This window comes from Salvelinus alpinus, chromosome 31 (genome assembly GCF_045679555.1).
Source record: "Salvelinus alpinus chromosome 31, SLU_Salpinus.1, whole genome shotgun sequence".
NCBI lineage: Eukaryota > Metazoa > Chordata > Actinopteri > Salmoniformes > Salmonidae > Salvelinus > Salvelinus alpinus.
In genome coordinates this window covers 30,457,187-30,482,186 of record NC_092116.1, presented here as the reverse complement: position 1 = coordinate 30,482,186, position 25,000 = coordinate 30,457,187, and the positions used below count along the sequence as shown (strand labels likewise).

The following is a 25,000-nucleotide window of genomic DNA, read 5'->3' as shown; positions in this document are numbered from 1 at the left end:
TATGAACAGGCGTATTCAGAATCTAAAGAGCAACTAAAGAATCAAGCACAGTACTGACAGGAGTCCTCCAGCTTGGTCCCGGGCCAGCCTCCATTCGGGGCGCCATACAGTTGAGGTTTGAGGGGTCCGTGGGATATAGGTTGTCTTCATGAAAACTCCACAGACATGGTCCATGTGGTGTGACTCGCCAAGTAGCTCTGATCCCTCTCCAAGCGGTTCTGTGGTTCTTGACTAAGGGCAGGGAGCACCTCCCTCCGGAAGTAGGGGGGCTTGACGAACCACGCTGGTTTGCCGTTTTGCAGACCATCCTCCTCATTGCTCATCAGGTCCACATTAACTCCTCTCCAAACGTCTCTCTCACCCTCTGCAAGCACTCTCCCCCGTGCATCTAGAACCAATAGAACACACCTGTCTAGATTCTAGAACCAATAGAACACACCTATCTAGATTCTAGAACCAATAGAACACATCTATCTAGTTTCTAGAACCAATAAAACACACCTGTCTAGATTCTGGAACCAATAGAACACACTTATCCAGATTCTAGAACCAATAGAACACACCTATCTAGATTCTAGAACCAATAAAACACACCTGTCTAGATTCTAGAACCAATAGAACACACCTGTCTAGATTCTAGAACCAATAGAACACACCTATCTAGATTCTAGAACCAATAGAACACATCTATCTAGATTCTAGAACCAATAGAACACACCTATCTAGATTCTAGAACCAATAAAACACACCTGTCTAGATTCTAGAACCAATAGAACACACCTGTCTAGATTCTAGAACCAATAGAACACACCTGTCTAGATTCTAGAACCAATAGAACACACCTATCTAGATTCTAGAACCAATAGAACACACCTATCTAGATTCTAGAACCAATAGAACACACCTATCTAGATTCTAGAACCAATAAAACACACCTGTCTAGATTCTAGAACCAATAGAACACGCCTGTCTAGATTCTAGAACCAATAGAACACACCTATCCAGATTCTAGAACCAATAGAACACACCTGTCTAGATTCTAGAACCAATAGAACACACCTATCTAGATTCTAGAACCAATAGAACACACCTATCTAGATTCTAGAACCAATAGAACACACCTGTCTAGATTCTAGAACCAATAGAACACACCTATCCAGATTCTAGAACCAATAGAACACACCTGTCTAGATTCTAGAACCAATAGAACACACCTATCTAGATTCTAGAACCAATAGAACACACCTGTCTAGATTCTAGAACCAATAGAACACACCTATCCAGATTCTAGAACCAATAGAACACACCTATCTAGATTCTAGCACCAATAGAACACACCTGTCTAGATTCTAGAACCAATAGAACACACCTATCCAGATTCTAGAACCAATAGAACACACCTGTCTAGATTCTAGAACCAATAGAACACACCTATCTAGATTCTAGAACCAATAGCACACAGTAAACAAATGCATCAAATCATGCATATTCATATACTGTACATGTCACCATAGAATTTGGAATCAGAATACCTGAATGGACATTTAATTAATATAAAATCTTAACTTCACCCCACCAAACCCACTAAAACCCAGATAGAGAGATAGTAAAGGGGAGTTCCAACCTTATCACTTACCTTGATTGTTGTTCCCTCAAACACGTTTTGGTATCTTGTAAAACGACTGAAATTATTGGTTTTATTGTACTATTGTGACAACACTAGTTGAATTCCATCCACCTGGTTGAAAGAGATTCAACATGCCTTTGGCTCCATGCTCTCGATGTATCACCCACAAACACCTACCCAAAGGTCATTATAATCAAACGAGATAAACTACAAGTTCCGCACGTGATACTGTCAGTGCAAAGAGCTACAGCCATGTGGACTAGAGCAGGAAACACAATGTATGGTTACTGTTATTTTCAGGAAAACAGTCAATGCAGTTCTGATACAGAGGCAATTAGTGTTCCAAAAAAGTACAGCAATCTGCGATTGATGGAACTACAGGGCCTATAGCAGCCACTCTAGACCAGGTGATTAATGGAACTACAGGGCCTATAGCAGCCACTCTAGACCAGGTGATTAATGGAACTACAGGGCCAATAGCAGCACCTCTAGACCAGGTGATTAATGGAACTACAGGGCCTATAGCAGCCACTCTAGACCAGGTGACTAATGGAACTACAGGGCTATAGCAGCCACTCTAGACCAGGTGATTAATGGAACTACAGGGCCTATAGCAGTCACTCTAGACCAGGTGATTAATGGAACTACAGGGCCTATAGTAGCCACTCTAGACCAGGTGATTAATAGAACTACAGGGCTATAGCAGTCACTCTAGACCAGGTGATTAATGGAACTACAGGCCTATAACAGCCACTCTAGACCAGGTGATTAATGGAACTACAGGGCCTATAGCAGCCACTCTAGACCAGGTGATTAATGGAACTACAGGGCTATAGCAGCCACTCTAAACCAGGTGATTAGCGGAACTACAGGGCCTATAGCAGCCACTCTAGACCAGGTGATTAATGGAACTACAGGGCTATATTAGCCACTCTAAACCAGGTGATTAATGGAACTACAGGGCTATAGCAGTCACTCTAGACCAGGTGATTAATGGAACTACAGGGCTATAGCAGCCACTCTAGACCAGGTGATTAATGGAACTACAGGGCCTATAGCAGCCACTATAGACCAGGTGATTAATGGAACTACAGGGCCTATAGCAGTCACTCTAGACCAGGTGATTAATGGAACTACAGGGCTATATCAGCCACTCTAGACCAGGTGATTAATGGAACTACAGGGCCTATAGCAGCCACTCTAGACCAGGTGATTAATGGAACTACAGGGCCTATAGCAGCCACTCTAGACCAGGTGATTAATGGAACTACAGGGCCTATAGCAGCCACTCTAGACCAGGTGATTAATGGAACTACAGGGCCTATAGCAGCCACTCTAGACCAGGTGATTAATGGAACTACAGGGCCTATAGCAGCCACTCTAGACCAGGTGATTAATGGAACTACAGGGCCTATAGCAGCACCTCTAGACCAGGTGATTAATGGAACTACAGGGTTATAGCAGCCACTCTAGACCAGGTGATTAGTGGAACTACAGGGCTATAGCAGCCACTCTAGACCAGGTGATTAATGGAACTACAGGGCCAATAGCAGCACCTCTAGACCAGGTGAATAATGGAACTACAGGGCCAATAGCAGCACCTCTAGACCAGGTGATTAATGGAACTACAGGGCCTATAGCAGCCACTCTAGACCAGGTGATTAATGGAACTACAGCGCCTATAGCAGCCACTCTAGACCAGGTGATTAATGGAACTACAGGGCCAATAGCAGCACCTCTAGACCAGGTGATTAATGGAACTACAGGGCCTATAGCAGCCACTCTAGACCAGGTGATTAATGGAACTACAGGGCTATAGCAGCCACTCTAGACCAGGTGATTAGTGGAACTACAGGGCCTATAGCAGCCACTCTAGACCAGGTGATTAATGGAACTACAGGGCCTATAGCAGTCACTCTAGACCAGGTGATTAATGGAACTACAGGGCCTATAGTAGTCACTCTAGACCAGGTGATTCATGGAACTACAGGGCCTATAGTAGCCACTCTAGACCAGGTGATTAATAGAACTACAGGGCTATAGCAGTCACTCTAGACCAGGTGATTAATGGAACTACAGGCCTATAACAGCCACTCTAGACCAGGTGATTAATGGAACTACAGGGCCTATAGCAGCCACTCTAGACCAGGTGATTAATGGAACTACAGGGCCTATAGCAGCCACTCTAGACCAGGTGATTAATGGAACTACAGGGCCTATAGCAGCCACTCTAGACCAGGTGATTAATGGAACTACAGGGCTATAGCAGCCACTCTAAACCAGGTGATTAGCGGAACTACAGGGCCTATAGCAGCCACTCTAGACCAGGTGATTAATGGAACTACAGGGCCTATAGCAGCCACTCTAAACCAGGTGATTAATGGAACTACAGGGCTATAGCAGTCACTCTAGACCAGGTGATTAATGGAACTACAGGGCTATAGCAGCCACTCTAGACCAGGTGATTAATGGAACTACAGGGCCTATAGCAGCCACTCTAGACCAGGTGATTAATGGAACTACAGGGCCTATAGCAGTCACTCTAGACCAGGTGATTAATGGAACTACAGGGCTATATCAGCCACTCTAGACCAGGTGATTAATGGAACTACAGGGCCTATAGCAGCCCCTCTAGACCAGGTGATTAATGGAACTACAGGGCCTATAGCAGCCACTCTAGACCAGGTGATTAATGGAACTACAGGGCCTATAGCAGCCACTCTAGACCAGGTAATTAATGGAACTACAGGGCCTATAGCAGCCACTCTAGACCAGGTGATTAATGGAACTACAGGGCCAATAGCAGCACCTCTAGACCAGGTGATTAATGGAACTACAGGGCCTATAGCAGCCACTCTAGACCAGGTGATTAATGGAACTACAGGGCTATAGCAGCCACTCTAGACCAGGTGATTAGTGGAACTACAGGGCATATAGCAGCCACTCTAGACCAGGTGATTAATGGAACTACAGGGCCTATAGCAGTCACTCTAGACCAGGTGATTAATGGAACTACAGGGCCTATAGCAGCCACTCTAGACCAGGTGATTAATGGAACTACAGGGCCTATAGTAGCCACTCTAGACCAGGTGATTAATGGAACTACAGGGCCTATAGTAGCCACTCTAGACCAGGTGATTAATAGAACTACAGGGCTATAGCAGTCACTCTAGACCAGGTGATTAATGGAACTACAGGCCTATAACAGCCACTCTAGACCAGGTGATTAATGGAACTACAGGGCCTATAGTAGCCACTCTAGACCAGGTGATTAATGGAACTACAGGGCTATAGCAGCCACTCTAAACCAGGTGATTAGCGGAACTACAGGGCCTATAGCAGCCACTCTAGACCAGGTGATTAATGGAACTACAGGGCTATAGCAGCCACTCTAAACCAGGTGATTAATGGAACTACAGGGCTATAGCAGTCACTCTAGACCAGGTGATTAATGGAACTACAGGGCTATAGCAGCCACTCTAGACCAGGTGATTAATGGAACTACAGGGACTATAGCAGCCACTCTAGACCAGGTGATTAATGGAACTACAGGGCATATAGCAGTCACTCTAGACCAGGTGATTAATGGAACTACAGGGCTATATCAGCCACTCTAGACCAGGTGATTAATGGAACTACAGGGCCTATAGCAGCCACTCTAGACCAGGTGATTAATGGAACTACAGGGCCTATAGCAGCCACTCTAGACCAGGTGATTAATGGAACTACAGGGCATATAGCAGCCACTCTAGACCAGGTGATTAATGGAACTACAGGGCCTATAGCAGCCACTCTAGACCAGGTGATTAATGGAACTACAGGGCCTATAGCAGCCACTCTAGACCAGGTGATTAATGGAACTACAGGGCCTATAGCAGCCACTCTAGACCAGGTGATTAATGGAACTACAGGGCCTATAGCAGCACCTCTAGACCAGGTGATTAATGTAACTACAGGGTTATAGCAGCCACTCTAGACCAGGTGATTAATGGAACTACAGGGCTATAGCAGCCACTCTAGACCAGGTGATTAATGGAACTACAGGGCCAATAGCAGCACCTCTAGACCAGGTGATTAATGGAACTACAGGGCCTATAGCAGCACCTCTAGACCAGGTGATTAATGGAACTACAGGGCCAATAGCAGCACCTCTAGACCAGGTGATTAATGGAACTACAGGGCCTATAGCAGCCACTCTAGACCAGGTGATTAATGGAACTACAGGGCCTATAGCAGCCACTCTAGACCAGGTGATTAATGGAACTACAGGGCCTATAGCAGCCACTCTAGACCAGGTGATTAATGGAACTACAGGGCCTATAGCAGCCACTCTAGACCAGGTGATTAATGGAACTACAGGGCCTATAGCAGCCACTCTAGACCAGGTGATTAATGGAACTACAGGGCCTATAGCAGCCACTCTAGACCAGGTGATTAGTGGAACTACAGGGCCTATAGCAGCCACTCTAGACCAGGTGATTAATGGAACTACATGGCCTATAGCAGTCACTCTAGACCAGGTGATTAATGGAACTACAGGGCCTATAGTAGCCACTCTTGACCAGGTGATTAATGGAACTACAGGGCTATAGCAGTCACTCTAGACCAGGTGATTAATGGAACTACAGGCCTATAACAGCCACTCTAGACCAGGTGATTAATGGAACTACAGGGCTATAGCAGCCACTCTAGACCAGGTGATTAATGGAACTACAGGGCCTATAGCAGCCCCTCTAGACCAGGTGATTAATGGAACTACAGGGCTATAGCAGTCACTCTAGACCAGGTGATTAATGGAACTACAGGGCTATAGCAGCCACTCTAGACCAGGTGATTAATGGAACTACAGGGCTATATCAGCCACTCTAGACCAGGTGATTAATGGAACTACAGGGCTATAGCAGCCACTCTAGACCAGGTGATTAATGGAACTACAGGGCCTATAGCAGCCCCTCTAGACCAGGTGATTAATGGAACTACAGGGCTATAGCAGTCACTCTAGACCAGGTGATTAATGGAACTACAGGGCTATAGCAGCCCCTCTAGACCAGGTGATTAATGGGCCTATAACAGCCACTCTAGACCAGGTGATTAATGGAACTACAGGGCCTATAGCAGCCACTGTAGACCAGGTGGGTGGAATTTCAACTCCTGTTTTCATTCTACTCTTCTAGATTTAAATAGAAGTTGAAACATGAAACAGGGCCGCGTATGACCGTTGTATTCCAAGGACCAGCCGTAATACTGGAGAAATAAACCCTAGTGTTACACAGAAACTGCTTTTACAAAAAAGGCTTGCCCGCTTTCTCCTCTGGCGACCCTTCTTTGCATGGTTCACAAAGATTGTGTCCCCTATATTCTCAGTAAACCTGAGAGATACGTCTGCCTCACAGACTGGTAATAAGTGGCGCAAAACCTGCTGTCACGCCCTGACCTTAGAGATCCTTTTAATTCTCTATTTGGTTAGGTCAGGGTGTGACTAGGGGGGGCAATCTATGTTTTCTATTTCTTTGTTGGCCTGGTATGGTTCCCAATCAGAGGCAGCTGTCTATCGTTGTCTCTGATTGGGGATCATATTTAGGCAGCCTTTTTTCCAACTGTTGTTTGTGGGATCTTGTTTTTGTGTAGCTGCCTGTGAGCAGCCCAGAACGTCACGTTTCGTTTTCTTCTGTACTGTTTTGTGGTGAGTTTCATATTTATTAAACATGTGGAACTCTAAGTACACTGCGCCTTGGTCCATTCATTCAGACGATCGTGACACCTGCAACGGATACAAGCACAAGGTACATTACCAAGTGTAGAGCCTCGTAAGTAAAATGAGCACCAAGTTTACTTTTGAGAGTATCACTCTTTTTCTTTCGGCGTTTGAATGAATAGAGAAAAGTGTAAACCACATTAACATCCGGTGACATGTTCTTGCTCTTTGACATCGCACAGACACATTGTGCCGGGAGTTAAATCTGTGTGTCAGAGAAAATGCAAAAAAAAAGTGTTACATTTTGTGTAAATGGTAGAACTCAATTCAACAATTTCTAGAAGAATCTACTAGCAAAAACATATATGTCTTACTAGGTGTGTATGTATAGCTTAATTATTTTAATTTTATTTAACCTTTTTATTTAACTAGGCAAGTCAGTTAATTAAGAACAAATTCTTATTTACCATAACCCGGACGACGCTGGGCCAATTGTGCGCTGCCCTATGGGACTCCCAATCACGGCCGGTTGTGACACAGCCTGGAATCGAACCAGGGTCTGTAATGACGCCTATCGCACTTTGACGCAGTGCCTTAGACCACTGCGCCACTCGGGAGCCCAAGTATGATGCATCAGGGTTTGAACTGGGTTAGTTCGCTGTTCGCTAAAACCAGTTAGTTAGCTGTTCGCTAAAACCAGTTAGTTAGCTGTTCGCTAAAACCAGTTAGTTAGCTGTTCGCTAGTTTATCACTAAGGATGATGGTGTGCAAAACCACTCAATATACACCCATGCATTATATGAACAAAAGCATGTACAACAGTACAAACAAATGATCGTAGGGGCCTGTGTATTAAATGTAACAAAAACCCATGAACAGCTAGCCAACAACAACATAAGCTAAGAGTAGCTAACTAGCAGGGAGAAATGGTAGGCTACCTAGCGCTGAGCTAGCTAATGTTAGCGGATAGCAATTAGCATGCAACTGTTAGATACAAATGAAATATCATTAGTGTTGGTCATATAGTGTTGTTCATATGTACAAACATTTATAACAGAAATAAAAAATAATCTGAGATGCCATCTTGTGCTCATTAACTTACATACAAAGTTAGTTAGCTTAGCTACACTCATATGAATGAGAAAAACCGCACATGTTTTTCACTCGGGCAAAACACTTAAAATATACATCAAAATTACCAGCAAACTCATCACAGTTTAGATAAACATCTTATCTCTAGATTTTGAAAACCAAACCGTGCTTATAAATGTTACAAACCTGAAAACAGGGTGAATAAGGAGACAGAGTTGGCTTCTCTTCCAAGACATGAGGTAGAGATGCACGCACCTCTGGCAGTTGAAACTTTACATGACGTCCACGGTGCGGAAAATTTCCAGTAACATATTAGAGAAAGGGAATACCTAGCCAATTGCACAACTAAATGCATTCAACCGAAATGTGTTTCCCACATTTAACTCAACCCCTCTGAATCAGAGGTGTGGAAAGGCTGCCTTAATCAACGGACAGATTTTTCCACTTTGCCGGCTCTGAGATTCGAGCTAGCGACCTTTCATTTACTGGCCCAATGCTCCAACCGCTAAGCTAACTGCCGCCATAATTATGCCTATTATGCCATATGAATGCATAATTGGGAATTTATTACCCCAGAAATTCCCGTATCACACAAGTGGTCGGGATGCGCAGAAGTCTACACGATTCCCGCACACTTGCATTGTGAAGGTCCCGCCCACGACCTTGCACCTCAAATTTCACAGGAATATAGCAGATCCGATTTCACATAGAAACTCTGCTTTTCATTTGATTGGATTTTATTATTCATGCAGTGACAGGAGTGACGTAGGGTTGCGTGCTCGCCACTTTCTCCTACTCACTCTACACCAATGACTGCACATTCAGTCTGTCAAGCTACTCATGTTTGCAAGACGACACCACCCTGGTCGACCTTATCTAGAACGGTGATGAGTCCATGTACCGCAGAGAGGTTTGACTGGATGGAGCTGAACACTCTCAAACTGTGGAGATGGTGATCGACCTCCTTGAACTCAACGGCTGAGATGTTCAAATTCCTGGGGACCATCATCTCCCACACCCTCCAGTGCAAGAACAACGGCGCAGCCCCTAGCGGGAGGACAACGGCGCAGCCTCTAGCGGGAGGACAACGGCGCAGCCTCTAGCGGGAGGACAACGGCGCAGCCTCTAGCGGGAGGACAACGGCGCAGCCTCTAGCGGGAGGACAACGGCGCAGCCCCTAGCGGGAGGACAACGGCGCAGCCCCTAGCGGGAGGACAACGGCGCAGCCCCTAGCGGGAGGACAACGGCGCAGCCTCTAGCGGGAGGACAACGGCGCAGCCCCTAGCGGGAGGACAACGGCGCAGCCCCTAGCGGGAGGACAACGGCGCGGCCCCTAGCGGGAGGACAACGGCGCAGCCTCTAGCGGGAGGACAACGGCGCAGCCTCTAGCGGGAGGACAACGGCGCAGCCCCTAGCGGGAGGAAAACGGCGCAGCCCCTAGCGGGAGGACAACGGCGCAGCCCCTAGCGGGAGGACAACGGCGCAGCCTCTAGCGGGAGGACAACGGCGCAGCCCCTAGCGGGAGGACAACGGCGCAGCCCCTAGCGGGAGGACAACGGCGCAGCCCCTAGAGGGAGGACAACGGCGCAGCCTCTAGCGGGAGGACAACGGCGCAGCCTCTAGCGGGAGGACAACGCCGCAGCCCCTAGCGGGAGGACAACATCACAGCCTCTAGTGGGAAGACAACATCGCAGCAGACACCAGCAGATGTACTTCTTGTGTCAGCTTAAAAAAATACAAACTCTCTGATTCAGGTCTACACAACCACATGGAGTCCATCCTCACATCCTCGATCACTGTCTGGTTTAGGAATGTGTCTGCCCACTCCAAGGGCAAACAGCAATGGATTGTCCTGTCTGCTGACAGGGTCAACAGCTGCCACCTGCCCTCCATTCAGGTCCTGAATGACTCCAGGGCAAGGAAGCGTGCAGGAAAGACCAAAACCTCCAGAACAGCTTCTTTCCCTGTACCGTCGCCCTCAACAACCGGCCACCAGAACAGCTTCTTCCCCTGTACCGTCGCCCTCAACAACCGGCCACCAGAACAGCTTCTTTCCCTGTACCGTCGCCCTCAACAACCGGCCACCTGAACAGCTTCTTTCCCTGTACCGTCGCCCTCAACAACCGGCCACCTGAACAGCTTCTTCCCCTGTACCGTCGCCCTCAACAACCGGCCACCTGAACAGCTTCTTCCCCTGTACCGTCGCCCTCAACAACCGGCAACCTGAACAGCTTCTTCCCCTGTACCGTCGCCCTCAACAACCGGCCACCTGAACAGCTTCTTCCCCTGTACCGTCACCCTCAACAACCGGCCACCTGAACAGCTTCTTCCCCTGTACCGTCGCCCTCAACAACCGGCCACCTGAACAGCTTCTTCCCCTGTACCGTCGCCCTCAACAACCGGCCACCGGAACAGCTTCTTCCCCTGTACCGTCGCCCTCAACAACCGGCCACCTGAACAGCTTCTTCCCCTGTACCGTCGCCCTCAACAACCGGCCACCGGAACAGCTTCTTCCCCTGTACCGTCGCCCTCAACAACCGGCCACCTGGTCCACAATGATCTTCTCATTCATGGACTAGACACCCTGCACTAGAAACGTCCCATTGCTCTTTGCACTCTATGCAAATCCTCATATGACTCTATTCATTTACACATTTTCCCCACCGCACATCATCCTATTATTTACATACATAATTTATAATGTTGCTTTGTGTTTATAGTGTAGCCTGTAGTTCTTAGCTTACAGTGTACATGGTGTGCATAACCGCACGTGGATTTGTGTAAACTCTGCTTCAACATATGTTGTCTGTATATCCTTTTTATCGTCTGTCTGTATATCCTGTTTATGGTCTGTATATCCTGTTTATCGTCTGGCTGTATATCCTGTTTATGGTCTGTATATCCTGTTTATGGTCTGTATATCCTGTTTATGGTCTGGCTGTATATCCTGTTTATCGTCTGGCTGTATATCCTGTTTATCGTCTGGCTGTATATCCTGTTTATCGTCTGGCTGGATATCCTGTTTATCGTCTGGCTGTATATCCTGTTTATCGTCTGGCTGTATATCCTGTTTATCGTCTGGCTGGATATCCTGTTTATCGTCTGGCTGTATATCCTGTTTATCGTCTGGCTGTATATCCTGTTTATCGTCTGGCTGGATATCCTGTTTATCGTCTGGCTGTATATCCTGTTTATCGTCTGGCTGTATATCCTGTTTATCGTCTGGCTGTATATCCTGTTTATCGTCTGGCTGGATATCCTGTTTATCGTCTGGCTGTATATCCTGTTTATCGTCTGGCTGTCACGACTTCAACCGAGGCAGGCTCTCCTTCCCGTTCGGGTGGCGCTCGGCGGTCGTCGTCACCGGCCTACTAGCTGCTACTGACTCTTTTTCCTCCCCCTCCTTATGTGTTTATGGTTATCACCTGGTTTGAGGGAATTAGCAATCAGGGTGGCTTTATTAGTCAGCCAGCCTGTCTGCTTCTTTGTGCGGGATTGTTCGTCTGTTTCTTTGGATTTCGGGAGTGGTTCGTGTGTGTGTACTGGTTTTGTCTTCATGTTGGAAGACAGGTGTTTATTTGACACCCAGTAGTCCGGTTTGGACATTGTTTGTGTACGAGTTGGGAATTAAACTCAACCTATTGAAGCTCTGCTGTTCCTGCGTCTGATTCCACAAACACCCCGACACCTAGAGCGTTACAGAATCCCGCACCAATCATGGAGTCAGCAGGAGCAGCAGCTAACCCTCTCCCATCGATGGAGGAACGGGTTCTCCACCACACCACCGTCCTCCATCGGATCGGATCCGCCATGGATCAAATGATGGAGAGAATGGAGCGATGGGAGAGGAGTGGGCTCCTCTCTCCACCTTCGGCTCCCCCTCCCCAGGATTCTCCATCCCCCGGCTCCAGCGCGCTCCGTCTTACGCTCCCGAGGGATTATGATGGAACAGCGGCAGGTTGTCAGGGGTTTTTACTCCAACTGGAGCTATACCTGGCCACTGTTCGCCCCACTCCCTCGGGAGCGGAGAGGGTGAGTGTCCTCGTCTCCTGCCTAACGGGTCGTGCTCTGGAGTGGGCCAACGCAGTCTGGAATGGCCCGGACTCCGTGAAGGAGCACTACCCGGAGTTTACCCGTCGTTTTCGTGCCGTGTTCGACCACCCCACAGACGGCCGAGCGGCGGGTGAGAGACTATTTCATCTAAGGCAGGAGAGGAGGAGCGCACAGGATTTCGCGCTGGAGTTCCGGACCTTGGCCGCGGGATCAGGGTGGAACGACAGGGCCCTTATTGACCACTACCGGTGTAGTCTCCGGGAGGACGTCCGTAGGGAGCTAGCGTGTCGGGACATCGCTCTGTCGTTGGATGGGCTCATCGACATGTCCATCCGACTGGACAATCTGCTGGCTGCCCGCGGGCGTTCGGAGAAGGTCCTGTGCGTTCCACCACCCAGCGCCCCGGCTCCCATCCCGATGGAGTTGGGAGGGGCCGCGCCTAGGGGTATCGGAGGACGAGGCCTCCCCTGCACCAACTGTGGTCGGAGAGGACACACGGCCGATCAGTGCTGGGGGGGTCTGTCTGGGAGTCGAGATGTCAGGCGGGACGCTTCTCGATCACCCCAGGTGAGTCAGCACCAAACTCACTCAGAACCTCCTGTCGGTCACATGTTTGTCTCAATTTTTTTCCTTGATTTTTTCCCCTCTTCTCAGCATAGGGCACTAGTCGATTCAGGTGCAGCTGGGAACTTTATGGATCGCGGACTCGCCCGAGAGTTGGGCGTTCCGCTTGTGCCGATAGATTCTCCCTTTCCCGTGCACTCCCTAGATAGCCGGCCATTAGGGTCAGGGGTGGTCAGGGAGGCCACAGTTCCCCTGGACATGGTGACGCAGGGGAATCATAGGGAACGTATCAGTCTATACATTATCGATTCGCCTGCGTTTCCAGTGGTGCTGGGTATTCCCTGGCTGGCCCGGCACAATCCCAATATTTCGTGGAGACAGGGGGTTCTCCAGGGGTGGTCAGAGGAGTGTTCTGGAAGGTGTCTGGGAGTTTCCATTGGTGCCACGTCGGTGGAGAGTCCAGACCAGGGTTCCACGGTGCGCATTCCCCCCGAGTATGCCAATTTGGCAATCGCTTTCTGTAAAAAGAAACCGACGAAATTACCACCACATCGACCGGGTAGGGATTGTGCGATAGATCTCCAGGTTAACGCTGCGCTTCCTAAGAGTCACGTGTACCCTTTGTCCCAAGAGGAGACGTTGGCTATGGAGACATATGTCACGGAATCTCTGGGACAGGGGTACATTCGGCCCTCCATCTCACCCGTCTCCTCGAGTTTCTTTTTTGTGAAGAAAAAGGAGGGAGGTTTGCGTCCGTGTATTGATTATAGAGGTCTAAATGCCATCACGGTGGGGTTTAGTTACCCACTACCTCTCATCGCTTCGGCGGTGGAATCATTTCACGGAGCGCAGTTCTTTACAAAACTGGACCTCAGGAGCGCGTACAGCCTGGTGCGTATTCGGGAGGGAGACGAGTGGAAAACCGCATTTAGTACCACATCGGGCCACTATGAGTACTGCGTCATGCCGTATGGGTTAAAGAATGCTCCAGCCGTGTTCCAATCCTTTGTAGACGACATTCTCAGGGACCTGCACGGGCAGGGGGTAGTTGTGTATATCGATGACATTCTGATCTACTCAACTACTCACGCCGCGCATGTATCTCTAGTGCGCAAAGTGCTTGGCAGACTGCTGGAGCATGACTTATACGTCAAGGCTGAGAAGTGTGTGTTTTCCAAACAAGCCGTCTCCTTCCTGGGTTATCGCATTTCCACCTCGGGGGTGGTGGTGGAGAGTGACCGCATAAAGGCCGTGCGTAATTGGCCGACTCCGACCACGGTAAAAGAGGTGCAGCGGTTTTTGGGTTTTGCCAACTACTACCGGAGATTTATCCGGGGTTTTGGCCAGGTAGCGGCTCCCATTACCTCACTGCTGAGGGGGGGTCCGGTGAGGTTGCGGTGGTCAGCGCCGGCGGACGGAGCTTTCAACAGGTTGAAGGTTCTGTTCACGGAGGCTCCCGTGTTGGCGCATCCGGATCCCTCTTTAGCATTCATAGTGGAGGTGGACGCTTCCGAGGCTGGGGTGGGTGCCGTGCTATCACAGCGCTCGGGTGCGCCACCAAAACTCCGCCCCTGCGCTTTCTTCTCTAGTAAGCTCAGTGCAGCGGAGCGTAACTATGATGTGGGGGATCGGGAGTTGTTAGCGGTGGTCAGGGCTCTGAAGGTGTGGAGACACTGGCTTGAGGGGGCTAAGCACCCTTTTCTCATCTGGACCGACCACCAGAATCTGGAGTATATTCGGGCAGCTAGGAGACTGAACCCACGTCAGGCAAGGTGGGCCATGTTTTTCACCCGGTTTAGGTACACGTTGTCTTATAGACCCGGTTCAAAAAACGTAAAGGCAGACGCACTGTCCCGTCTTTACGACACGGAGGAGAGGACCACTGAACCCACTCCCATCATCCCCGCCTCGAGGCTGATCGCGCCAGTGGTATGGGAGGTGGACTCGGACATCGAGCGGGCGCTACGGGCGGAACCCGCGCCTCCTCAGTGTCCGGCGGGCCGTAAGTACGTACCGCTTGGTGTTCGGGACCGCCTTATTCGGTGGGCTCATGTCCTACCCTCCTCGGGTCACCCTGGGGTGACAAGGACAGTGGGGAGCCTTCGGGGGAGGTATTGGTGGCCTACCTTAGCTCGAGACGTTAGGGTTTATGTCTCCTCCTGTTCGGTATGCGCTCAGAGTAAGGCTCCTAGGCACCTTCCTCGAGGGAAGTTGCAACCCCTCCCCGTTCCACAACGGCCATGGTCTCATCTGTCTGTAGACTTCCTGACCGATCTGCCTCCCTCTCAGGGAAACACTACGGTTCTGGTAATTGTGGATCGGTTTTCTAAGTCCTGCCGTCTCCTCCCGTTGCCCGGTATCCCTACTGCCCTACAGACTGCGGAGGCCTTATTCACTCACGTCTTCCGGCACTACGGGGTGCCGGAGGATATTGTTTCTGATCGGGGCCCCCAGTTCACGTCCCGAGTGTGGAGGGCGTTCATGGAGCGTCTGGGGGTCACGGTCAGCCTGACTTCCGGGTATCACCCCGAGAGTAATGGGCAGGTGGAGAGAGTGAACCAGGAGGTGGGTAGGTTTCTGCGGTCGTATTGTCAGGACCGGCCAGGGGAGTGGGCGAGATACATTCCCTGGGCTGAGATGGCCCAGAACTCACTACGCCACTCCTCTACTAATGTGTCCCCCTTTCAGTGTGTGTTGGGGTACCAGCCGGTCCTGGCACCATGGCATCCGAGCCAGACCGAGGCTCCTGCGGTGGAGGAGTGGGTACAGCGCTCCAAGGAGACCTGGAGGGCCGTCCGGGAGTCCCTTCAACAAGCTACTGGAAGGCAGAAGAGGAGCGCTGACCGCCACCGCAGTGAGGCCCCCGTGTTTGTACCGGGGGAAAGGGTCTGGCTCTCGACCCGAAACCTACCCCTCCGCTTGCCCTGCCGGAAGCTGAGGCCGCAGTGTGTAGGGCCATTCAAAGTCCTGAGGAGAATAAACGAGGTGTGTTATCGATTAAAACTCCCTTCCTATTATCGTATTAACCCCTCGTTTCATGTGTCTCTCCTCAGGCCGGTGGTAGCTGGTCCCCTGCAGGACGGTGAGGTACCGGAGGTCCCTCCTCCCCCTCAGGACATCGAGGGGTCCCCGGCGTACACGATACGGGCCATTCTGGACTCGAGACGCCGGGCGAGGGGCCTACAGTACCTCGTGGACTGGGAGGGGTACGGTCCGGAGGAGAGGTGCTGGGTACCGGTGGAGGACATGTTGGATCCATCTATGGTAAAGGATTTCCATCGCCTACATCCGGAGCGCCCTGCGCCTCGTCCTCCGGGTCGACCTCGAGGCCGGTGTCGGCGCGCTGCGGGAGCCGCGCGTCAGAGGGGGGGTACTGTCACGACTTCAACCGAGGCAGGCTCTCCTTCCCGTTCGGGTGGCGCTCGGCGGTCGTCGTCACCGGCCTACTAGCTGCTACTGACTCTTTTTCCTCCCCCTCCTTATGTGTTTATGGTTATCACCTGGTTTGAGGGAATTAGCAATCAGGGTGGCTTTATTAGTCAGCCAGCCTGTCTGCTTCTTTGTGCGGGATTGTTCGTCTGTTTCTTTGGATTTCGGGAGTGGTTCGTGTGTGTGTACTGGTTTTGTCTTCATGTTGGAAGACAGGTGTTTATTTGACACCCAGTAGTCCGGTTTGGACATTGTTTGTGTACGAGTTGGGAATTAAACTCAACCTATTGAAGCTCTGCTGTTCCTGCGTCTGATTCCACAAACACCCCGACACCTAGAGCGTTACACTGGCTGTATATCCTGTTTATCGTCTGGCTGGATATCCTGTTTATCGTCTGGCTGTATATCCTGTTTATCGTCTGGCTGTATATCCTGTTTATCGTCTGGCTGTATATCCTGTTTATCGTCTGGCTGGATATCCTGTTTGTCGTCTGGCTGTATATCCTGTTAGTCGTCTGGCTGTATATCCTGTTAGTCGTCTGGCTGTATATCCTGTTTATTGTGGCAGCACCGATTCACTGAGTCAAATTCCTGTACAGGCTAATGTGTTTGGCGAATAAAGGTGATTCTGATTATGGGTGAGAGGTCAGGTTAGGGGTGAGAGGTCAGAGGTCAGAAGTTATGGGTGATGTGTGAGAGGTCAGAGTGTAGGGGTGAGGGGTGAGAGGTTAAGGGTTACCAGCATAATGGTAGTCTCTTGCTGATGATGGAGTAGAGAATAGCAACTTCTCCAGTGTGGCCTGGGACAGGGGGATGAGAGGTAGAGAGACATTACTGAATGACCGAGGAAACAAAACGAATGATTCTTTCCTCTCTCCCTCTTCACCAGTGTTATGGTAGAGACCGTGTAGGGTGTGTGTGTGTGTGTGTGTGTGTGTGTGTGTGTGTGTGTGTGTGTGTGTGTGTGTGTGTGTGTGTGTGTGTGTGTGTGTGTGTGTGTGTGTGTGTGTGTGTGTGTGTGTGTGTGTGTGTGTGTGTCCTCCTCACCAGTGTATCGCCTTGACAGAGGTAGAGACAGTGTAGGGCCAGCTCTGTGTTGCTGCCCCCTCCTGGTAGACAGCTAGAACTACACACAGACAACATTGCCGCCACTGGTAGACAGAGAGAGAGGAGTTGAGGTGTGTTCTTTCTTTCCTCCCAAACCTCAGTTATTTCTAACCCCATTTAATCACTGAACTACCGTATATTCACTTGTATCTGAGATGTTAAAACATTGGTTCTGTTAACAGCAGCATAAGCTTCATAAACCCTTCATAAGTCCTTAATACGTCCTTCATATATTCTTCATAGATAAATCATTCATAAGCCAATTTTACCCTAAATTCATACCTTGGTCCTGGATGACAGAACTCTTCCCAAGCTCCTCCCATGGTTTCCAGAGCAACTCCTCATTGGATGATGATTCCTCTGGCCATGTCCTGGACTCTTCCTCCCTCTCTAGACAACATGGCAGCTCAGCCTGGAACCCTGGACCCATGTTGATACACCTGGAAAATGTTTCAATGAATAAACGAATAAACAAACAAATCAATTAATCAATGAATGAACAAACAAACAAAATAACGAACGAACAAACGAACGAAAGAACAAACGAACAAACAAACGAACGAACGAAAGAACAAACAAACGAACAAACAAACGAACGAAAGAACAAACAAACAAACGAACGAAAGAACAAACGAAAGAACAAACGAAAGAACAAACGAACGAACAAACAAACGAACGAAAGAACAAACAAACAAACGAACGAAAGAACAAACGAAAGAACAAACGAACAAACAAACGAACGAAAGAACAAACAAACAAACGAACGAAAGAACAAACAAACAAACGAACGAAAGAACAAACGAAAGAACAAACGAACAAACAAACGAACGAAAGAACAAACAAACAAACGAACGAAAGAACAAACGAAAGAACAAACGAACAAACAAACGAACGAAAGAACAAACAAACAAACGAACGAAAGAACAAACGAAAGAAGAAAAAGAAATACAGCTAATGCATTACTCTGTCCATCCATACTCACGGAAGTATAGAATATCCCTCCTCCTCTTCAGTCATCCCTCCCGTCCCTCGTTCCCCGACTGAAGGGGGCATGAGGGAGGAGAGGATCCCCGTTCCTCTGCGTCTGGGGTTCAGCATAGGTAGAGGGGTGTAGTGGAGCCCTCTCCCTAACCGCTCCACCCCCTTCTGTCCTCCTCCTCCTCCTCCTCCTCCTCTACTAGACTGGAGCAGACTAGGGAAGGGAGTACCTCTATACACCACTAGGGGTGCTGCTCCATTCTGTGAGAGTCCACCGGGGGGCTGGGATGGAAGAGAGTAGGGGTGGAGGGAGGAGTGAAGGGCTGGGGCGGAGGTAAAGGAGGATTCTACCAGAGTTTGAAGACTATAGTGACCTGTGAGCAGAATAGAGGGGGCGAAGCAACACAATAGATGGGAGGGAGGTAAGGAGGAGACTGGACACAAATTAGAACATATTGGTTTGGCAACACCCTTCCACACAGCACCATACCTGTATTATTCCCGTTGTCCTGGTGAACAGGTCTCCCAGGAAACACCACCTCCTGGCAGTATACGTAGCCGGAGCTTGAGGGGTTGCCCTCGACGACACCCACGTCACCTGACTGCTGCAGCCAATGAGCGAGCGGGAGCTTCCACACGACGGCCGAGGGGTGGGAGGAGTGGAGTGGCTGGAGAGAGGAGGGGTAAAACTGGACTGTTCCACCAGAACCCCCCCCTGTGGACTGGGTGAGTCCAACTGTCCTGACAGAGGGTGGTGGGGTGAGTTTAGGAGGGGAGAGGGAATGAGGGGGGAGGGGTGTGGGAGGAGGGCTAAGGACCAGGGGGAAGGGGTGAGGCGAAGGAGGAGGAGGTGAAGGAAGAGTGGAAGAGTCTGTGTGCGAATCGTAAGCACTTGTTTTGATCCGTCCCGTGCTTCCTCCTCCCAGTCCGAATCCGAAAATCCCACTTCCGGAATTCCCATTCGGAATTCTGCTGCCGCCAACGTTGCGTCTGAAGGAGAACGCCTCGGAGAAGGAGTCCAGTTTCTGCTGGTACACCCTACCACCAGCACCACTAGCACCACCTGCTGCCTGGGAATTGGAGTATAGAAAGGCCCAGTCCTGGGGATACCCCCCATCCCTCTCCCTTCCCTCCCCAGCCACAGCACCACGATCTGGGGGAGTAGGACTCACCCAAGACCCAGGCTTTAACTGGGCCTCTAGAGGATCCAAGTTCGACCTTCTACCCCCGAAATCATCACAGTCTCCTCCAAAATCATCAACTCTTCTCAAACTATTCTCCTCTCCTGTATTATCCACCCTATAGCCAAAGCTATCAGTACCATGATAGACATAGTCAGTTGTATTATTGCCACCGTCATGGCTACCGGTAGTGGTGTCTCTATAACCACTACTACCATCTCCCCTCTCCTCACACACATACTCTCTACTGTAGAACACGTCATCCCTGTTACTACAGCCCTCATCCGTTCTGTAGAACACGCCATCCCTGTTACTACAGCCCTCATCCGTTCTGTAGAACACGCCATCCCTGTTACTACAGCCCTTATCCGTTCCTGGAAAGACGTCATTCCTGATATCATCCGTTCTGTGAAAGGCTTCATCCCTAGTGTTCGACCCCTCATCCGTTTTCTCCTCACACCCAGGATCTCTACTGTTACTGTAGAAGACATCATCCCTACTGCTCTTACAGCCTTCATCCGTTCTGTGAAAGACGTCATCCCTGTTACAGCCCTCATCCATCCTGTGGTACATATCACCACCACTACCGCTGGCGCTGCTGTCATCCCCATCACAGCCGTCATCCCTTTGGCTAGCATAGCCAAGGCTCTGACCTTCAAAATGGTTGCCGAAATGTTCCCCTTGACCTACACTGTCGTTCACAACCCCCCTATTACAGTAGCTAGCTTTCTGCCCTCCAAAACAACCATCTCTACCATCAACGTCACTACAGTTATCACCTCTGCTATGTCCACGAATGTCTACATAACTACCTCTTCCACCACCCATACACTTGTACCTGTCGCTGCTCCCGCTAGAATAGAGGCTTGAATCAGGGAGAGTGGTCCTGGGTGCCGCCTCTATTCCAGTCCCTCTATATTGCTCCATGGGAGTCTGGGGCTCCAAGGGGTGGTGGCAGGATGTGTGGCCCAGGCCGGGGCTCCCGACGCTGGGGTGGAGGTGGTGGAGGTGATGCTGGAGGTATGGGTCCTGGTAAGGCCGGGGGGTTGGAGGTTGGAGGGACGTCGGGTCGGCCATTGGGGTAGTCTCTGGTCTCTCTGGGTGTGTTCTGTGGATAGAAGGACCTTTAGTGGCAAAGATGAAGAGGTCCCGGAGCAGACATGGTTCTTTAAAACTCTAGGGAAAAAGGGGGGAAGAGGAGTCTAGGAAAAAGGGGGGAAAGGAGTCTAGGAAAAAGGGAAAGAGGGAAGGAGACAGTCGGAAACAAGGGGACGTGAGAAGGGTTGGAGGGAAGGAGAAGAGGCTGGAGGTAAAGAGCAGTGGAGGAATAAGTACCCAGTCACCAGACAGACAGACAGACAGAACCGTGCACTGGGTCTATCTATCAGTATAGGCAGGTCAGCCACCAGTCAGAACCGTGCACTAGGCTTATCTATCAGTATAGACAGGTCAGCCACCAGACAGACAGAACCGTGCACTGGGTCTATCTATCAGTATAGGCAGGTCAGCCACCAGTCAGAACCGTGTACTAGGTCTATCTATCAGTATAGGCAGGTCAGCACCCAGTCAGAACCGTGCACTGGGTCTATCTATCAGTATAGGCAGGTCAGCCACCAGTCAGAACCGTGTACTAGGTCTATCTATCAGTATAGGCAGGTCAGCACCCAGACAGAACCGTGTACTGGGTCTATCTATCAGTATAGGCAGGTCAGCCACCAGACAGAACCGGGCACTGGGTCTATCTATCAGTATAGGCAGGTCAGCCACCAGACAGAACCGGGCACTGGGTCTATCTATCAGTATAGGCAGGTCAGCCACCAGACAGAACCGTGCACTGGGTCTATCTATCAGTATAGGAGGGTCAGTCACCAGACAGAACCGGGCACTGGGTCTATCTATCAGTATAGGCAGGTCAGCCACCAGACAGAACCGGGCACTGGGTCTATCTATCAGTATAGGCAGGTCAGCCACCAGACAGAACCGGGCACTGGGTCTATCTATCAGTATAGGCAGGTCAGCACCCAGTCAGACAGTCAGAACCGTGCAGTAAAAGTCTAAAAGTGTTTGGTTTTTAAATATACTTAAGTATAAAATGTAAATGTAATGGCTAAAATATACTTAAGTAATGGCTAGCAGTAAATGAAAACGCATGAACATTGTGTCGTCTGGTTTCCTTAATATAAGGAAATTGAAATAATTAATACTTTTACTTTTGGTTCTTAAATATATTTTAGCAATTACATTTACTTTTGATACTTTTAAGTATATTTACTGGGTGACTTTTACTTGAGTCATTTTCTATTAAAAGGTATCTTTACTTTTACTCAAGTATGATAATTGAGTACTTTTGCCACCACTGGCAAACGATCTGTTGGCCTAATGTGTAAACTTACCTAGAGAAGCAGGAAAATACAAAAACCACAGTCTTCGCTAGTGAGAAAACCCAGTCCCAACTTTGACTCTGTCATTAAAACTTAGTACCATAGTCCCATATGACTATCACACACTGAAACTGGCCTGTAGATACAGGGCCATTATATCAGTTCAATTCAACTACGCAACAATGCACAGCTTCTAGCTTCCTCCCTCTCTATCTCTCTCCCTCTCTCTCTCTCTCTCTCTCTCTCTCTCTCTCTCTCTCTCTCTCTCTCTCTCTCCCTCTCTCTCTCTGTCTCTCTCTCTCTCTCTCTACTGGTGTAATTAGGTTAAGATAGTATGACTCATAGACAGAGAGAGAGAGGGCGAGAGAGGAGGAAGAGAAAGAGAAAGAGGAGACAGAGAGAATAGAGAGAATAGAGAGAATAGAGAGAATAGAGAGAGAACAGAGAGAGGAGGAAGAGAAAGAGGAGGAAGAGAGAGCAAGAAAGAGTGGTGATTCCGCTCTTACTAAGTTTTAGGCATCTTTCTTCACTTTTCATGCTGGCTATATTATCTCTGATGTTCCTTCCTTGTATTCTTGTCTTTCGTTAAGTCTTTATAAGTTTATATCTTTGTTTGTCCGATAAAAAAAAACTATGTCTCAAAATATCTCAAACACGTGCACACACACTTTTTTATTTCTTTCTCTATTACACACACACACACACACACACACACACACACACACACACACACACACACACACACACACACACACACACACACACACACACAGACACAGGTGTCGGTGATAAAAAGTTAACTCTGGTAACAAGCCCTCCCCTCCCTCCTCACCCCTCCTCACCCCTCCCCTTCTCCCCCGGTGAAAACCACATCCTCAGGAAACAGTTACGGATCTCCCTCCTCTCTCTCTCTTCCTTATTCTTTCTCTCACACTCTCCTCTATCTTTATCTCTCACACTCTCCTCTATCTTCACCTCTAACCATTATCTCTTCTCTCTCACACTCTCCTCTATCTTCACCTCTAACCATTATCTCTTCTCTCTCACACTCCTCCAGCTTTATCTCTAACCATTATCTCTTCTCTCTCACTCTCCTCCAGCTTTATCTCTAACCATTATCTCTTCTCTCTCACACTCTCCTCTATCTTTTCCTCTGACCATTATCTCTTATCTCTCCTCTATCTTCACCTCAAACCATTATCTCTTCTCTCACTCTATCATTATCTCTAACCATTGTCTCTTATCTCTCACTCTCCTCTATCGTTACCTCTAACCATTATCTTTCTCACACTCTCCTCTATCTTCACCTCTAACAATTATCTTTCTCTCACACTCTCCTCTAACCATTATCTCTCCTATCTCTCACACTCTCCTCTATATTTTCCTCTAACCATTATCTCTCCTATCTATCACACTAGCTTTTCCTCTAACCATTATCTCTCCTATCTCTCACACTCTCCTCTACCTTTTCCTCTAACCATTATCTCTTCTCTCTCTCACTCTCCTCTATCGTTACCTCTAACCATTATCTTTCTCACACTCTCCTCTATCGTCACCTCTAACCATTATCTTTCTCTCACACTCTCCTCTCTTTTCCTCTAACCATTATCTCTCCTATCTCTCACACTCTCTATATTTTCCTCTAACCATTATCTCTTTATCTCACACACTCCTCTATCGTTTCCTCTAACCATTATCTCTTCTCTCTCTCACTCTCCTCTATCGTTACCTCTAACCATTATCTTTCTCACACTCTCCTCTATCGTCACCTCTAACCATTATCTTTCTCTCACACTCTCCTCTCTTTTCCTCTAACCATTATCTCTCCTATCTCTCACACTCTCTATATTTTCCTCTAACCATTATCTCTTTATCTCACACACTCCTCTATCGTTTCCTCTAACCATTATCTCTTCTCTCTCTCACACTCCTCTATCGTTTCCTCTAACCATTATCTCTCCTATCTCTCACACTTTCTATATTTTCCTCTAACCATTATCTCTTTATCTCACACACTCCTCTATCGTTTCCTCTAACCATTATCTCTTCTCTCTCTCACTCTCCTCTATCGTTACCTCTAACCATTATCTCTTTATCTCTCACTCTCCTCTATCGTTTCCTCTAACCATTATCTCTTCTCTCTCACTCTCCTCTATCGTTTCCTCTAACCATTATCTCTTCTCTCTCTCACTCTCCTCTATCGTTTCCTCTAACCATTATCTCTTCTCTCTCTCACTCTCCTCTATCGTTTCCTCTAACCATTATCTCTTCTCTCTCTCACTCTCCTCTATCGTTTCCTCTAACCATTATCTCTTCTCTCTCTCACTCTCCTCTCTTTTCCTCTAACCATTATCTCTTTATCTCACACACTCCTCTATCGTCACCTCTAACCATTATCTCTTCTCTCTCTCACTCTCCTCTCTTTTCCTCTAACCATTATCTCTTTATCTCACACACTCCTCTATCGTCACCTCTAACCATTATCTCTTCTCTCTCTCACTCTCCTCTCTTTTCCTCGAACTATTATCTCTTTATCTCACACACTCCTCTATCGTCACCTCTAACCATTATCTCTCCTATCTCTCACACTCTCTATATTTTCCTCTAACCATTATCTCTTTATCTCACACACTCCTCTATCGTTTCCTCTAACCATTATCTCTTCTCTCTCTCACTCTCCTCTATCGTCACCTCTAACCATTATCTTTCTCACACTCTCCTCTAACCATTATCTCTCCTATCTCTCACACTCCTCTATCGTCACCTCTAACCATTATCTCTTTATCTCTCACTCTCCTCTATCTTTTCATTGTCTGTGGGCAGGGGTCACAGAGCTGTATATATGTGTGTGTGTGTCTGTGGGCAGGGGTCACAGAGCTGTATATATGTGTGT

The 25,000-nt window shown here is 48.6% G+C and overlaps 1 protein-coding gene across 2 annotated transcripts in view; it reads right to left on the bottom strand.

Moving 5' to 3' along the window:
• Positions 1-25,000, bottom strand: part of LOC139561366 (uncharacterized) — a 46,807-nt gene that overhangs the window by 9,001 nt on the left and 12,806 nt on the right. The window contains exons 1-6 of one of the 2 annotated variants that reach the window (XM_071378398.1): positions 22,120-22,320; positions 19,036-20,834; positions 18,550-18,919; positions 17,850-18,007; positions 17,508-17,611; positions 17,200-17,260 (exon numbers count right to left, since the gene is read on the bottom strand). In XM_071378398.1, coding sequence (XP_071234499.1) covers positions 17,200-17,260; positions 17,508-17,611; positions 17,850-18,007; positions 18,550-18,919; positions 19,036-20,803 — 2,461 coding nt within the window. In that variant the 5' untranslated portion in view covers positions 20,804-20,834; positions 22,120-22,320. Of the gene's footprint in view, positions 1-17,199; positions 17,261-17,507; positions 17,612-17,849; positions 18,008-18,549; positions 18,920-19,035; positions 20,835-22,119; positions 22,321-25,000 lie in introns of those variants that run through there. The other variant, XM_071378397.1, reaches the window with a different exon arrangement.